The sequence below is a fragment of the Leuciscus leuciscus genome (assembly GCF_965113295.1).
Source record: "Leuciscus leuciscus genome assembly, chromosome: 11".
Classification (NCBI taxonomy): Eukaryota; Metazoa; Chordata; class Actinopteri; order Cypriniformes; family Leuciscidae; genus Leuciscus; species Leuciscus leuciscus.
Genome location: NC_138735.1, coordinates 5069091 through 5087924, shown reverse-complemented (window position 1 = coordinate 5087924; position 18834 = coordinate 5069091). Strand labels below are relative to the sequence as shown.

The 18834-nt window shown below is 38.9% G+C and overlaps 1 protein-coding gene across 1 annotated transcript in view; it reads right to left on the bottom strand.

Moving 5' to 3' along the window:
- Positions 1–18834, bottom strand: part of LOC309509533 (NACHT, LRR and PYD domains-containing protein 3-like) — a 643973-nt gene that overhangs the window by 8358 nt on the left and 616781 nt on the right. The window contains exon 16 of the mRNA XM_082184301.1: positions 5166–5336. Coding sequence (XP_082040427.1) covers positions 5166–5336 — 171 coding nt within the window. The remainder of the gene's footprint in view (positions 1–5165; positions 5337–18834) is intronic.

Sequence of the window (18834 nt, the reverse complement as noted above, 5' to 3'; positions counted from 1 at the left end):
AAAAACATTGCACTTATTTCTGCTTATGCCCCTAATGCATTTGATCGCACTTTTTTTCAACTATTAACTAAATCTTTGCTTGATCTCACAGGGTTTCATTTAGTTCTTGGGGCAGATTTCAATGCGGTGTGGGACAGCGGCATGGACAGATCAGGTGGCAGCGAGACTAGGGACCAACATCTTGCATCTGAGGCGTTGCGCCACTGGGCATCCGATACAGGCATGGTCGACATTTGGCGTTTGTTAAACCCTTCTTTAAAAGACTTTTCATTTTACTCAGCGAGACATAAATCCTTCTCGAGGCTAGATTTTATCTTTGCCTCAAAAGATTTATTTCAAAATATTCAAAATGCGCATTACATTCCGGTTACCTGGTCTGATCACAAACCCATATATTGTTCGGTTACTGTTCGCCCATCTTCCACTAAAGCCCCCAGGTGGCGTTTTAACACTTCCCTACTGCGTGATGAATCATTCAAAACTCAGTTTGAAACAAATTTTAGCGAATTTTTGGAATTTAATGTCGGCTCTGTTTTTGATCCAAGGATACTTTGGGAGGCGGTAAAAGGCTTTATAAGGAGTAACACCACTTTATATGCTTCAACGCGAAACAAAGCACGTGCAGCCAAATTGGAAGCTTTAGAATTAAAATATGCCACCCTTGATGCTTCACTGCAACATAATTTTAACGATTACACAGCCCTACAGAAGGAACTGATTAAAAAAGAGATTAACTCTCTTCTGAGGCGCCGTTCAGAATTCCTCATGCACAAAACAAGACAAACTTACTATTTTAACTCCTCAAAACCCAGTCGTTTACTAGCAATGAAACTCCGGACGGATGAGCACTTTGCTGATATTTTTTGCATTAAAGACAAAGACTGCACTATACAATGTGACCCAAAGAAAGTAAATGCTTCTTTTGCCTCCTTTTATCAGGAGTTATATCATTCGGAAAGTAATTTTGATAAACATGTCTGCGATAATTTCCTGAATGGCGTTAAACTATCCCGCCTTAGCACTGATGACTCCATAAACCTAGATCGCCCTATTACATTGCAGGAGTGTGAGGCAGCTGCTAGGGACATGCGTAAAGGTAGATCACCAGGGCCAGACGGAATTCCACCCGAATTTTATCTTACCTTTTGGCCCCTGATCGGTCCGCTTTTATTGGATATGATCCTTTACTCGATCAGAGTGGGATCATTTTCTAGGGATGTTAATTCTGCATTAATTTCACTGCTTCTTAAAAAAGGAAAGGACCCAGTTGAGTGCTCCAGCTACAGGCCTCTTTCGCTTTTAAATGCAGATTTAAAGATTTACGCGAAATTACTGGCCCGACGGCTTCAAGGTCATATGACAGAACTGGTTCATAGTGACCAGACAGGGTTTATAAAGTCTAGACTTGCTACAGATAATGTTAGAAGACTTTTACACCAGGGTTCTTGCAGGTTTCAGCAAGTCAAATTTAAGACCTTTTTAAGACATTTTAAGACCATAAAGTTTGACATTTAAGACCTACACGACGCATTGCCAAAAAAAAAATTCAAATCAAAGAATTCATTTTATTTCAATGAATTAAGTAATTGAAAAAACATTAATTTAATTTACAGATAAAACAATCACATTAGTAACCTTCCACACCCAACAACGTGTGTCAGAATCAGAATCAGATATATAATTTTTTTTATAGAAAATTGTACTATGCATATTATACTGTAAAAAACACATAATTAGTTGATTTTAGTTGATCATAGTTGATCATAACTAGAGATGAAATGGCATGAACATTTCATTTCAATGATTATAGTGACAAAAATTACCACGGTTATCACAGAATCCTGTTCAAAAAGTACTAATACTACACAATGTCGAAAACCAGCAGATAACAAATAAAATTAGCATCAATATGCACTTTTTTTTTACATAAACATTAAAATAATACCATTAAAAATGATAGCCAGATTTTAAAAGTGTCTTGCAACATGTTATATACTAACATGTACAAGTTCAAATAAAGTTTAGACAAAAAAGTTTTTTTATAAAAAGATAAACCTCACATATTTCAGACTTTAAATCATTTTTTATAAAAAGATAAATTACTGACATTTACAATGCACTTTAGCTTATCTTTTATTATTAATAGTAAAATTCGGTCGGATTTTCCCGTGGCGTCTGTCGTTGCTATGCAACCATGCACTGCGCTCTCCACAATGACAAAGAAGTTTTAGTGGCTAATGGATTTCCACCGGCGAGAAACGCTTGCTGTCGCTCTGCTTCAAGATTTATTTACGGAGAAGAGAAAAACACCCTTAGTGTTCGGGTGCACCCGCATCCTTCCAGTTGAGTGAGCTTTCAATGTTGTTACGGAAAGGGGCGAAGCTGATTGGTTGGTTCTTGTCACATGACCTGCGGTGCGTTTGCGGCATTCTGAAGAGTTGAGATTTTTTTTATCTCGATGCGCCTGGAAAAAAACGAGTGCGTCGCTTCAATTATGAGCGCGCGCCTACATTTGAACGAACTTGAGCACGCAAAAGATGCGATATGTGAACGGCCTGTTGGCGAGACCTTTTTTAGACCTGACTAAATGAAATTTAAGACCACGGATGAAAATCTGGCCGTTTTTAAGACATTTTAAGGCCTTAAATTTAAAGTTCAGAATTTTTGACTTTTTAAGACTTTTTAAGACCCCGCGGGAACCCTGTTACACGTTATAGATGGAGCTCAAAGCTTAAGTTCCCCTGCTGCTGTCCTTTCACTAGATGCAATGAAGGCCTTTGACCGCCTGGAGTGGCCATTTCTGTGGTCAGTGTTAGAGTTCATGGGAGTCGGTTTGCCGTTTATTAATATGATTAAGGTCCTGTATAAAAACCCTACAGCTGTAGTACTTACGGGCAAAATTAGTTCTTCTCCCTTTGCTGTCTCGAGAGGATCAAGACAAGGCTGCCCTCTTAGCCCTCTGTTATTCGCCCTTTCTCTTGAACCACTGGCGCAAGCTATCCACGGCTCACCCACAATCTCTCCAATTTCCATTAGAGGAACACATCATCATGTCTCACTGTATGCTGACGATGTTTTATTGTATTTAAACAACCCAGTGCAATGTATCCCACATGTTCTGTCTACCTTTGATCTTTATGGCAAGCTTTCTGGTTTCAAAATAAACTGGCAGAAATCAGCTTTGCTACCTTTAAATCAGGCAATGTGTAATGTTCCCATCCCTGCATCTATTCCAGTCACTAAAAACTTCACTTATCTGGGGATAGATATCTCTTCCTCCATACAGACAATTATTAAAAACAATTTTTGTAAAACACTTAAAGTTGTGGCGGATCTGGACAGGTGGTCAAACCTGCCAAATTCGCTTCGTGGCAGGGTAGCCATAATCAAAATGAATATTCTGCCCAGAGTCAAATTCGTCAGCTCGATGCTCCCCCTTCCCCCGCCCCCTAATTATTGGAGCAAATTACAGTCAGCAATAACTAAATTTCTGTGGCATGGCAAACGACCTCGCATTAAGCTCACCACTATGCAGCGAGAAAGGCAGGCCGGTGGCCTGTCTCTCCCAAATTTTAAGTTCTATGAGTGGGCCTTTACACTTAGACCTCTCCTATCCTGGTTTCAATCTGATGCTCAAGTGTCTTGGCGAACTTTGGAGGAACGGATGATAGCTCCATACTCTTTTACTAACATTCTGCATGCTAAAATCTCACCCCATCAGTGCCGTTTGAGATTTGATCCTATGATTTCATATTTGTTATTGGTATGGAGGAGGGTGGAGAAATTGGCTGGTTGCTCTTCTGTTTGGGACCCACACTTTCCTATATTTAACAATGAGAGGTTGTTGATTGGCGGTTGTCCTATTCGATTTCCTGATTGGGAAAACAAAAACGTTTGTACACTTGGTGATATTTATGGGGAGGGGGGGTTACTCACTTTTCAGAACATCTGTATTAAGCATGGTATACCACGTACCTCCTTTTTCTTTTATTTGCAGTTGAGATCGGCTTTAAAAAGCAATGGTGCCCCTTTACAGGCCCCTCTCACACCACACCCACTTCGAAAGTTGTTTCACTCTGTTGGGAGTACAAGGGGTTTTGTGTCGAGACTCTACTGGTTCGTGCTGCGGTATGCTTATAGACCTCTGGCGTTGGACACGGTGTGGAGGAGAGATGTTCCAGATTTGGCACCCACATTTGATTGGGATAAAGTGTGGATCAGTATGGGTTTAGCGTCCAGGAACCCCGATCATCAGCAAATACATTATAATTATGTACATAGGGTTTATTTAACTCCTAGGAAGCTTCATATGATGAAGGTTATCAACGATCCTACGTGTACTTTATGTTCTTCCAAAGTGATTGGCAGTTACTTTCACATGTTCTGGGAATGTACCCCAGTGGCCGACTTTTGGAAGATGATTGCCTTTAACCTCTCTAGGTTGTTTAAGATTAGATTACCTTGTACACCTGATACACTCATTTTGAATGATCTTTCAAGGTTGGGTTTGACATTGGATAAGAGAAGAGCATTGCTGGCTGGACTTACGGCTGCAAAAAAATTAATTGCCACACGTTGGAAACCTCCACATTCACTCTCTTTTCGGGCTTGGGTTTTAACATATATGGATATTGTTTACTTGGAGTTGTCGACTGCTAGAGTCCACGGTGCAAAAGAGTCAGCAATAGAGGCTTGGCATTCACTGCTAACCACTCTTCGTGGGCTTCAGATTTAAGTTGTAACTGAGATTTGGAGATCTGGATCCAGGGGGCGGATGGGTTATACCTGGGGGGTTTTTTTTAGGTTTTTTTTATATAGGCTATATATATATATATATATATATTCACACACACACACATACATATATATATATATATTTTCACATACATACCTATACATAAGCATATATAATTAAGCATATGATTAACATAATATAAAAAAAAAAAATATATATATATATATGTTTATACTCTATTTTTGTGGCTTGTATATACCTGTATGTTTCTTTTATTTTCTAAAAGAAAAAATGAATAAAAATTTGATCACAAAAAAAAAGCAAGCAAAGTTGGTGATCATTGAGTAAAAAAGTTAAAAACTATTACATAACTAATACATAATATATTTACCAAGGACAAAATATGTGTTTATCAGAGAGTTCATCTTACCACAGTGTGTCCAGTTTACAGTGAGGATCCTCCAGTACAGCAGAGAGCAGATGAACTGAATCTCCTAGTTTATTCTCAGACAGATTCAGAACTCTCAGGTGTGAGGGGTTTGATCTCAGAGCTGAAGCCAGAGCAGAACAACCTTCATCTGTGACTCCACAATCCCTCAACCTGTAGAGAACAATGACACACTCTTCACTCTCTCAGTTCAGATCAGATCAGTTTAACACAAGGGTCCGCAGCCGTACTGCAGGGGGTTCGTCAATTAATGCTTGATCACAAATAGTTTGTTAAATTAAAAAATGGAAAAAAACATCACAAAGTCAAATTTAAATATAAGCACTCTCAAGCGAATGCAAGATCACCCTCAGTTGATTCTGTAATAATATCATACTGGCAAACTCTCAAGTGTGTTTTTGTGTTTGAGCTCTGGAGAACGTCAAATGTTTTTACAGCGGTGAGAAATGTAGCCAATCACAGTCATGTTTGTTGGTCTATTGAACGCAGTGGCCAATCAGAGGTGTTTCATTTTGTCAGAATCCACTCACCGAGATATAAAGGCCCTGTCCTAAATGGCACACTTCATATGCACTTTCAGTCTTGTAGACTTACAATGGCTTCTGCGTGCCCGTTAAGTCCATAGGGTGTCCCATTTAGTAATGTTAGGTTTCAGAAGGGTACTCACGAGCGCCCCTCTGCGGTCGATATGTGCCCTAAATGCGCACTGAAGCGATCGAGCTCCACAGCTGACTTGTTCACGACAGTCAAAGTGGCGTTACGTCAGGAAAGTGCGGACTCAGAGGAAGACCGCGAGTGTTTAGGGTGCCGTTTGTGACAGGGCCAAACTCACAATTGCGTGACATAAATAGCAATTGCAAGAAAAAGTCAGAATTGCGAGTTTGTACCTTGCAATTCTGAGGGGAAAAACAGTCAGAATTGTGAGATAAAAAGTCACAATTATCTTTTAAATTGTTTTATTTCGTGGCGGAAATAATCTTCCATAAATTAGAGGCAACCAGTGGCGAATTAGTCTTCCAGGTTTTGATGTCATCCCTGTAGCTCTATTCACAGTCAGCTTTCCTTTCGCATGAAACCCCCCAAATGCCAGCAAACCAATGAGAATGCTATGGAAGCTTATGGGTAGCAATATTCAATTTGAAATGTAATATGTAAAATGGTAATGCATTTCTGTATTTAAATTTACATTTTCTATTACATTTGTGCAACTTTTGGTGCAAAATGAAAATTCAATTATATAATTTACATTTGCCATTTCATACACTAGTTTTAATATGTAAATTGAACATTTTAACGCTTTATAAGTTGCAAAATTAAAATTAAAATGTATTACAGAAATGATTAGATATGTTTAACATGTTCAAACAAATAATGTAGCAAAATGATCATTCAAATGTTATTTTTCTTAATTGCATTTACACCCACAGTTAAGACACTTGCGATTGCATTTTCATTAAATGTCCCGCAATGAATGAAGCAAAATTCAATGTGCAAATTGAAAATGCATTCCGCCGTCAATCACTGCGTGAAGTTGGATTTAAATTTAAGTTAAATGAAGTTAAATTTAATAATATTCAGAACAGAACAAGAATACAAAAAATAACTATAAACAAGCCGAAACGAAATAATTTAAAGCGAAAGTGAAAGTAAGCGGCGTTGGGCTCACGCATCTCTCTCATTAGAATCAAAATGTTTCAACATTCGTGATGTATTTGGATGGTAAACTATTCTTTATTATAGGCTTTTTACTTCACTCACGTTCCATTATCGACGGAAAAAATCATCCTCTTCACACGTGCAAAAATGTGCTTGGAAACATCACAGTGGAGCGGTGCTTACTGTGAATGTACGAATTATACCTCTGACTATTTAAACAGAGCAGTGCAATTTTTATATGTTAGGTTGACTATTTTATTATTATATTTTATTACGGCTATAATGAACAGGCTGCAAGATTACAATGCTGGAATATGTTGTATGTGTGTGTGTGTGTGTGAGGCGCGGGCGCGATCGAAAAGTGGAAACATAAAAACATACTCCGTCATGTTCATACAAGACATCATTCAAACTGCAAAGTGTTGCAAAACGTTGGAGGATATTTTGTAAATAATTTATTTAATATGTTTTGTGACAGTTTGTTTTCAGAAGTTTCAAAGAGTTAAAACTTTTTAAGTATCTATTTTTTATTAAGTATTTATTTTGTATTAATACATAACCTCATTGTATTCATTTATAATGTAACATTATATCGTGACATTTGTGTCAATAATCGTCAAACAGGTGACTCCGCGTGGTGGGAGGGGGCCCCCAAATCAAATTCTGCTTAGGGCCCCCAAAAGGCTCGGGCCGGCACTGCAGCCTGTAGCACGATGACGTAGCTGGATCAGATCCAGTACATACTGGATGGTGGTGTGTTTTGGCGACGTCATAGACGCATGCGCAGTACCGATCTCTGGGTTATAATGCGCTGGTCTTAGTATACTCAATATGATTTTTTTTTTTAAACAACAAAACAATACAACATACAATTTTAGAGTCAGGGGAGCAAAGAAAACTCTCTCACACACACACACACAAATCTAAATAAATAATAATAAATCACAAGAATACAATACCATTGTATCAATCAACGATTTTGAAGACAGTACACAAATTAACAGTCTTAATAGCTTTTCCATTAGTACTAGAATGAATAGTAGAAAAGTAATTTTCAAATTCTTTAAGGAATACTGAGAAAAGGGGCTTTTTGTTAGAAAACTTACACTTATGGATGTGAAATTTGACTAATAAAATGAACAGATTAATTACAAAAGCCTCCTTAATCACACTGTTATCATACTTTGAATATCCAAAAATTACATTTTCAAAATGCAAAACTAAATTAGAGAGTACCTTTTCCTTAATAAACATAGACACTTCATACCATAACTTTTTCACACGACTACAATGCCAGAAAATGTGGGGAACTGTTTCCAAGTGCAAAGAGCAAAACGAGCAACTTACATCAATGTCTTAAACTTACTAAGGAAATGTTTGACAGGGTAGAATTTGTGCAATATCTTGAAAGAGATTTCTTTCACCTTGTTTGTAACCAAAAACTTATGAGGTAATAACCAGACACTTTCCCAATCAAGGTCATTAACACATTTAGTCCAATAAGCAATAGAGCAAGATTTGGTGACAACCTCCTTTAAAAATAGAGAACGAATAGATTGGTTATTGTTTTTGTACTGTAAAAAACAAATATTGCCACATACTGTGTCAGCTGGGTTAATTATGGCCATATCAACTGATGACAACACACTTCTACACAAGGAAATTATACCAGAATTGATTGCAGAAAATTCAAGAGCAAATTCCTTGGGAGTCAGGAAAATTAAAGTGCAGAAGAAACTCGTCATACGTCATAAGGAATCCTTGAGAGTTAAACAAATGACAAACTAAAACAATACCCTTTTCAAACCAGCTTTTAAAAAAATACTTTTGTGTTTATACAAAATACAACGGTTATTCCAAATAAGAAAACGGTGCGGAGAGAAGTTGTGCTTGTAGATCAGTTTCCAAGCCAATAAAGCTTGAGCATGAAAGGCAGAAAGTTTCACTGGCAATTTGTCAATTTTATAATCACACATTAGTAAAAAAGAAAGACCCCCAAGTCGGTCAAAAATTAAATTAGGAATAAAATTCCACAAAGAAGCCAATTAACCAATTAATTTTGAGGGTATTAGTATGCTCAATATTGTATTGAGATGATGTTCTAACCTGTGTAGTAGTAGTACTGATAAATAGTAATAAGTAATTATTGATGAATAATTATTTACATAAATGTGATGCTTAAGTTATCCTAGTTTCTCTCTACATACATGCAAAATAGTTCATTTTACAACATTTTAAATCACATGATTTTAAACCTAAATTTTATGGATTAATAGCATGTGGTCAACGCAAGTATTATTATTATTTTAATGCGTGTATACAGAACATTTTAAAATTAAGCCATTTAGTTTTATTCAGGTCATATTTGCTGTTGAGTGGAAGCAAAAATGAGTCAAGTAATTGTCTCTGTAATGTTAATCCTAAAGCTACAATAAAATATGGTCTGTAAACAACTTAACATACCAGTACACATTCAAGAGAAAATGCAAAAATAATAACAGCATCAAGAAAAGAAATCTTGTCAGATGTCAAAAAAAAAAAAAAAAAGTGCTTAAAGATATTTTGTCTGGTAAGAGTTCCTTCTTTAATGGCTAATTTTTCCACAGTGATCTGTACATAAGGTTCCTCTTAATTTGCTGTATAACATGTACGCACAAAAAAAAAAAAAAGAAAAGATTTTAAGTTTAAAATACAAACTGATCACATCACTGATCAACTCTCTTGTAGTGCGCATGCATAGGCCTATATGACGTCACCTAAACACACCACCGCGCATGCGCGTAACAGCGTCCAGTACGTGTTGGATCTGATCCAGCTATACGTCATCGTGCTACAGGCTGCAGAGAGGACTTCTTGAGAGTAGTCGAGTGCAGGCGGGGAGGAGCTGCAAATGGACACGTGAAGTCGGACACTTTCTGGTTCCCGTAGTGACCGCTCACGTGGTGTTTGCATACTTTACCACAGCTGAAGTGAAATAAATTCAATATTTGCCAAATAATACACAGATGTTTCAGAGACATTTTCATTCAATACTTTATGTACTGCTTCATACAGCGTCTGTTTGAACAAGAATAAAGTTCAACATAAACTTCTATCAATGAAGAGGAGTCTACGTTTTTTAATCGGTTTTAATTTGATAAACATGACACAATATAACATCGCAACTACATGAAAAGAGTGTTTACTGTTATAAAAAACTGATTTGTGAGCTTTAGAGGAACTAAAGGTGTTCGAATAAACACGAAACACACGTGATCGTTGTCATGCGGTGAATCCGGCCAATCGTGGAACAGCTGTGTCGTCATCAGAGCTCGTGCAGCCGCTCTTGAGAAGCTGCGCTGGCTGAGTTCTCCGGCTACTCTCCAATCGCTCTCGCGGTACTTTGATGGCATACGTCAGTCACATGGCGTCGGCACTTTATCAAGTCGGACAAAATTTCTAACCGGCATGCACTGCTTCAAGTCAGCCGCCGATCGGTCTGCGCAGAGCTGCATGAAGTCGAACAAGCCTTGTGTGAAGTTGGCCCCGCCCCCTCCCACCCTGTCAATCACTGCGTGAAGTTGGCCCCGTCCCCTCCCACCCTGTCAATCACTGCGTGAAGTTGGCCCCGCCCCCTCCCCTCCCACCCTGTCAATCACTGTGTGAAGTTGGCCCCGCCCCCTCCCGCCCTGTCAATCACTGTGTGAAGTTGGCCCCGCCCCCTCCCGCCCTGTCAATCACTGTGTGAAGTTGGCCCCGCCCCCTCCCACCCTGTCAATCACTGTGAAGTTGGCCCCTCCCCCTCCCCCTCCCCCTCTGTCAATCACTGTGTGAAGTTGGCCCCGCCCCCTCCCACCCTGTCAATCACTGTGTGAAGTTGGCCCCGTCCCCACCCACCCTGTCAATCATCGTGTGAAGTTGGCCCCGTCCCCACCCACCCTGTCAATCACTGTGTGAAGTTGGCCCCGCCCCCTCCCCCTCCCACCCTGTCAATCACTGTGTGAAGTTGGCCCCGCCCCCTCCCACCCTGTCAATCACTGTGTGAAGTTGGCCCCGCCCCCTCCCACCCTGTCAATCACTGTGTGAAGTTGGCCCCGCCCCCTCCCACCCTGTCAATCACTGTGTGAAGTTGGCCCCGCCCCCTCCCACCCTGTCAATCACTGTGTGAAGTTGGCCCCGCCCCCTCCCACCCTGTCAATCACTGTGTGAAGTTGGCCCCGCCCCCTCCCACCCTGTCAATCACTGTGTGAAGTTGGCCCCGCCCCCTCCCACCCTGTCAATCACTGTGTGAAGTTGGCCCCGCCCCCTCCCCCCTGTCAATCACTGTGTGAAGTTGGCCCCTCCCCCTCCCCCTCCCCCTCCCACTCCCACCCTGTCAATCACTGTGTGAAGTTGGCCCCGTCCCCACCCACCCACCCTCCCTCCCTGTCAATCACTGTGTGAAGTTGGCCCCCCCCTGTGACGTCATCGTCTATAAGTCCTCTTGGGAAGTCGTGTTTACGGCAGTGCGTTCAAGTCACTTTCGTCAGAATAAGATGGCGGTGTACTTCCTCTTAATTAATTACATATAAATACAGCAAGGTTCTTAAACTAGTTCTAGAAAATGAAGAACAAAGAAATGTGCATCAGGTGTACTTTGTTTTTTTATATTTTTATTAATTTATGAAGCCACTGCAAACTTAAAATATGTTAAAATATGTATTCAATTTACATATTAAAACATATTACATATTTGAATTTTGCTTCATTCATTGCGGGACATTTAATGAAAATGCAAATCGCAAGTGTCTTAACTGTGGGTGTAAATGCAATTAAGAAAAATAACATTTGAATGATCATTTTGCTACATTATTTGTTTGAACATGTTTAACATATCTAATCATTTCTGTAATACATTTTAATTTTACTTTTGCAACTTATAAAGCGGTAAAATGTTCAATTTACATATTAAAACTAGTGTATGAAATGGCAAATGTAAATAATATAATATCATTATCATTTTCATTTTGCACCAAATGTTGCACAAATGTAATGGAAAACGTAAATTTAAATACAGAAATGCATTACCATTTTACATATTGCATTATCATTTTGCATATTACATTTCAAATTGAATATTGCTACCCATATGCTTCCATAGAACGCGAAACAATGATGATAATGCATAATAACGCCAGCGTTGTGGATACACTTACCCAAAACCCTCCATAACTTTTCAATTAATTTCACATTTATTTGTATAGTGCTTTTCACAATACATATTGTTTCAAAGCAGCTTTACAGAAAATTAATTTTATTTTATTTATAACTGGCACTTATCTGGAAAAAAAAGTCGAATGGCAAATAAATAAATGACGGACAGTAACATATGTACAGTATTACCATAATTTTATTATGTAAGCTTTATTTTACACCTCAAACGACAAGGGAATTTATAGTCATATTTATTAATATTAATTTGCGAGTCCACAAACTCATTCTCTTAAATGGCTTGGGTCTGCAGAGCATTCACAGCGTACAGTATACGGACTGAATGCCCCTGACCTGAAGCTTTTATATCAAGACCATTTTCATGTTTATCATTTATTTCTATTATTTGCGTTGCCTTATAACTTCATGCTTGCAGTTTAACACATAAGTGTTTATTACCACAACAGTAAATAAGTGTCTTTAGAAATGTTATAATATATTTGATTATTATAACTCACTTTTCTCCTCACTTAACAAATCTGTTCTTTATCGACTGCAATCTATTCCAAATTCTGCTGCTAGGTTACTCACTAGATCAAATAGGCGCACCCATATCACCCCGATACTTTGCTCCCTTCACTGGCTTCCTGTAATTTACAGGATCCAATTCAAAATTGTAACCATAACCTATAGGGCTTTACATGGTCAGGCCCCTGCTTATCTTGCTGACATAATTCATCTTCATACCCCTCTCCGGTCTCTCAGGTCTAATAATCTGCTATCTACGCTACGCACTCGTTTAAAGACAGGTGGGGATAGAGCCTTCGCCGCTATGGCACCCAGACTATGGAATGCTTTGCCAACCAGTTTTAGGTTTGCTGAGAATGTGGACAGTTTTAGGGGACAAGTGAAGACTCATTTGTTCAGGTTAGCTTTCGGGTAATCTCTGTCCTTTTATATATTGAAAATTGTATCTATTTTATTTTATTTTGTTCTTTATTATGTTTTATTGTCTATTGTAAAGCGCTTTGTGACCTAGTCTGTGAAAGGCGCTGTATAAATACATTTTACTTACTCATAATATATTTTATAATGAAAAAGACTAATAAAATTGTCTCTTCATATTAAATGGATAACAATATATGTCTGGACACTTGAAAAATGTGTAATAATGGGGTCTATAAAACTTAAACATTTAATGATTTATAAGCATTTCACATATTTCTACACTAATTATACAAAACTATTCTGCCAGTGCACCATACTGTACAAATGAACTAGATCAATGTTCATTCTTGTCTGAAACTTTGGAGGAGACAAATATGAAACCACCAGGGTCTTTAGTTTAGGGAAAAACTCTGAGCACAGTGTGTGATGTTGTTGAGATCACTTCTAAACTTCAAAAGAGACAAATGTGAGCGATCCCGAGTTTCTACAGAGAGAAATCTGAGCACAGTGTGTGATGTTGCTGAGATTTCTTCTAAACTTTGGAGGAGACAACTATGAGATCTCCAGTATGAAGGGCCGTTAGGCAACAGTTATTGAAAAGCCTCAACACTAGTGAAACAAAAAACATTGATCAACCTTGGTGAAATTCATTCATACGCATTACTGAAATAAGAAGAGATTTCGGTAGTTGATGATGGCTAATTTCCCTTGAAAAGGAAGTTGTGTGTCCGCACTTCTGTTTAATTTGGCGCGTCTCACAAACTCTTTTAAGCAATGTCTGTTAGTTGTAACGAGTTGTATGGGAAGCCAAACACACCAACAGTGGGACGAAACGGAGCGGTGTTACAGAGCTCGTGCCGTGCTGACATCATCGGTGCGGCTCAATGGACCGAGCTGTGTGACCGACTCGACATCGCAGGGAGGACGTGTTTGCTAGCGAAACCGAATGGACAGAGCAAACTAATCTCACCAGCGCGACGCTGACCATGTTACTTTATTCATTACTGCTCTGCAGAAGTTCAGGTGTTTTCCCTGCATATAAGATAATGAAGATCAGCATGAAGTTATTACATTTCTTTTGCTAATTATCTTTCATATTAGTACATTAGTAGTGTTTGAAAAGCTACTTTGAAGAATTGTATTTTTGTAGCCACGGAAAGAGCCGTTCAAAACAGAAACTTCAACGATTAAGGACTGTGCAGTGCCGGGGGAACTATAGGATCAGGGTTGGGAAACACTATTATTACACAGAAACATCATTAGGGAAAACACTGTTGAGTAAACGTGGGGGAAACGAGTTGTCATTGTAGTCAGAGTGAAACAGACTAAAACTAGATGTACCGCATCGCGGTACAAAATATGACCGCCGCTCAGGCCTGCACTGGCTTTCCACAAAAATAAATGACGTGGAGTAATTTGGCTGTATTGCGTGTTTATGTATATACCTAAAAAAAGTAATAGTATGTGCATGTCTGTCTGTGTGTGTGTGTGTGTGTGTGTGTGTGTGTGTGTGTGTGTGTGTGTGTGTGTGTGTGTGTGTATTTGTGTATGTGTGTGTGTGTGTGTGTGTGTGTGTGTGTGTGTGTGTGTGTGTGTGCGTGTGTCTGTGCGTGTATGTATGTGTGCGTACATGTGTGCGCGTGTGTGTTTGTGTGTGTGTGTGTCTGTGCATGTGGATTTGTATGTGTGTGTATGGGTGTGTGTCTGTGCGTGTGGATGTCAGTGTGTGTGCATGCTTGCGTTTGTTTGTATTCCTGCATGTGTGTGTGTGACAGTATCATCCTAAACCAGCAACCCTTCGCTCAACAGCACCATCTACAGGCCGATGAGTGTACAGTCACTAAATGTGCACATAAATGAATTTATTTTATACCCCCCCATGGATGAAATTCTACAAAACTTAGCAGAGGATACCCCCAGAGGTTGTCAAGTTAATCATACACATGAAATATGGTGCAGTTCTGAACATCTCCACTGAAGATAGGGGCGATTAAAGCAGAATAATATTGCATTTTCATTTTTTATGGGAGGGGCGCAAATCACAAATGAGTGATTATGGGCTAGGTTGATGTGCCATAAAAATTTCTTCATCCTCGGTGCCACGGTTCAGGTAGTTATTTAGGAAAAACTGAATTTTTTTGGGTTTGGGGGGGCCCAGCGCGGGGGGGGGGAGTGGCCCCCGGGGACCAAACGAAATTTTTCCTTAGAAGTCTAGTGGGGCTACATGCCCACCAAATTTCATGTTCCCCGGTGTTTCGGTGTCCCTGGTATCGTTGACGAAAAATTTAAGGGGGCCCCAGCGCGGGGGGGGAAGTGGCCCCCGGGGACCAAACGAAATTTTTCCGTAAAAGTCTAGTAGACCAACATACCATAAAAATTTCTTCATCCTCGGTGCCACGGTTCAGGTAGTTATTTAGGAAAAACTGCATTTTTGGGGGTTTGGGGGGGCCCAGCGCGGGGGGGGAGTGGCCCCCGGGGACCAAACGAAATTTTTCCTTAGAAGTCTAGTGGGGCTACATGCCCACCAAATTTCATGTTCCCCGGTGCTTCGGTGTCCCTGGTATCGTTGACGAAAAATTCAGTAAGGTGACAAAAAAAAAAAAAAAAAAAACTTTGACAATCCCTATATGACCGGCTAGCTACGCTAGCGGCGGTCATAATTATTGGACATAATGAAATACTGAAAAAATTTAAAGGATATATTTTAAAAAGAATGTAAAAATGAACACTAATACCAGATCATGAGATTAGACATTTGTGTACACCTGTGATTTCTGTGCTGAGATTTAGTGTTTACAGAACATTTTACAAGCTAATTTTATTCATAAATAGGCATTTACTTATTGTTCAACCGAATTTTACAAAGAATGTTTAGTTAAAGTTATGAGAGAATAAATGTTTTAAAATTCGTATTAAAATGTTGTAACACGCATTGCCAAACAAGCATTCTTTTTTTCCAATTAATTTAAACTCCCAAAGGGGAAACGTATCCTGGGAGATACAAACATTTACAGGCAGATTATGGAAAATGGAAAAATTAAATCCATAAAATTTCAACATAAACATAATAAGCTAACACTTAACAACAACTCTTCAAACATGCAAGTCTCCTCAAATATTGTAAATATGTGAAATGTATCACTGAAGGCGAGTAGATTTCCCACTACAGGTCATGTTGTTTTTAAATGCTGCCAATGAGCTAAACAGAGAATGTATGAATGAAGTCACCAGATCTAAATATTCACAACAAACACCCTTTCAACATGAAAACTGAGAAATTAAACCAACACTTTCCCTGCTTATCTCAGGATACATCGCCCCTTTTAGGGTTAATTTTAAATTAAGAGAATAATGAATATACTATATGAATTATAAATAATTACAATTCATTTAATATAAACATAAAATTCTTTCACTCTAAACTGCTTTAATTTGGAGTGAGAGATACAGGGGGAGTGGCTTTATTGCATCAGATACATGTCACTTTACTCACAGCTGATTGGTCCAGTTTTGGTTTGTGATCTCTAACACAGAATACATTCATTTTATTCAAGGTCATCCTGCAGCGCAAGTTACCATGGTGATCGAACCCGCTAAAAACCAATCCACCTTCTCGAGCCCGAAAAAATAGAGTTTGCTCAAAATAATCTCAAATTTACAAGGGGAGCAACTGAAACTGGCTTCATGCAACAGGACACAGAAACAGTGGGAATCACTGCTGTAACAAACACCACTCACTGTCATTCTGAAGTGCTCCTGAAGAGCTTAATGAGCTGGTTTAGTGTGTTGGATCTGAACTCTGCTGATAGGTAGATCTCCAGGAACAGTTTTGGGCGCTCCAGATTTAGATTAACGAGATAGACACATGATTTACGTTTCCTGCTTCTGTGCATCAAAATCATACATAATACTGAACTATTCATTCGGGCACGTACATTCTTTCTCCGCAAGAACACAAGTCCGTTCTTAGATCTGAGAAACCACCCAGGAGAACCCCATCACTGCACATTTTGGATGTCTCTCTTCTCTGACAAACACACCTGAGATCTTGGAGTCTTTACTAACGAGCTGATGAGTTGAGTCAGCTGTGTTTGATTAGAGAGACATCTAAAACTGTGCAGTGCTGGTGAAACTCCAGGATCAGGGTTGAAAACCACTGAATTATTATACAGGAACATCATTGGGGAAAACACTGTTGAATAACATGGGGGAACAGGAATGTCATTGTAGTCAGAGTGAAACAGACTAAAATTATTGAATATAAAGAAATATTGATCAAATTTAAGGGATTTTTTTTTTAAATGAACACTGGTACCAGATCATGAGATTAGACATTTGTGTACACCTGTGATTTCTGTGCTGAGATTCAGTGTTTACAGAAACTTTTACAAGCTAATTTTAGTCCTAAAATTTACATCAAATGATTCGTCTTACTGAGGACAAAGACATGTGTGACAATCAGCGTTTCATAACTGCAGGATGTTTTACTTACAGCAGCCTTAGCATATTGACATCATGAGCCAAGTAATATTGTTTAACACCAATTACCAGTGTGCACATTAACATTCTCATGTATCTCAAAAAAGATGAATTTAATTATTTATGTCCAGAGTTCAGATAGCTTTACTGCTTGAAAGTCTTTGTAAAGTTAAATTGAACTGCCGTCTTCCCCTGTATAAGTAAGTGCAGCACTCCTGAAAAAGAGTAAGGATTAAAGAAAAATGAAATAAAAGAGAGCGCAGCAGTGCTTCTTTGTTGTTATATTTACTCAGAATGAAGTGCATCACGGGCGCGCACCACCCACTGAAGTGTGCGGTGACGTAATCACGCTGGTATGCCAAGCGAAAATAATTAATTTAATAAATGCACATAAAGCACAAATAAGAAATTGAACAGTATATAAAAGTATTAGAAAAATAACATTTTAGTATATTATAATGGCATTGAAGAAATTGTACAAACAAAAACAGCTTGTACTCCTACATAAGCATCAGTAGCCACGAGTCGCATTAGTGTGACGTCAACTCCCCTCTTCGATTGATTGGCTAGAGGAGTAGCTGTCAATCTAGAACTAGTGGACCAATGGTGACACTTAAGCCTGCCCTAATTTACATGAAACTCGAACTGCAACATTTGGGAAAGCAAGCGCAGAACATAGAAAGAAGAGCGAAGAGAAAAACAGCACAAGCGTACAAAAGAGTAAAATATGAGCAGAAAATGCAAGAAAGCACAAAGTACACAGTAATAAAACCAAGGAAAACATACTTTTTAAGAAAGCATGACCATAAGTTTAAGTTTTCTGCAAAATAACTTTTAATGTGTTTAAAGTTTTTATTCATGCTTGTTATTTCTTGATTCACGCTTATTATATTTTGATCCATGACCACGTTGTTTGCTATTCTGATCATTTTGCATTCATTTTTTTCAGTTTGTGCAATATATTTTTACATGTGTTTTAAAAATTTTGATTCACGCTTATTATTTTTTTATACGTGACCGCTATATATTTGGCGGGAATTTGATCCCATAAACCGGACTCGCGTCCTCGGGAGTCATTCTCCTGAGTCGGACTTGGCAATTAACTTGGCAATCCGAACTTTGTGTACTTGCTATCGAGAAACGCCTAATGTCGGCGCTTGGCTTCTTGTGACAAACACGCCGGGAAGCAAGAACAAGATCTGCTGTATGTCATCCATTGTTGTTTATTTTGCTTTCTTCACGCGAAAATGACATCGTTCCAGTCTCACACAAAGCCCGCCCTTTTACCCATATATGGATTGGCCAGAAGGTGGGCGGGGTTAGGATTTCCAGAGATTTTCCAAGATGGCGCCGCCCATACCCCCCATAAACGGCTCCAAACCCGTTCTTCAGAAAGTCT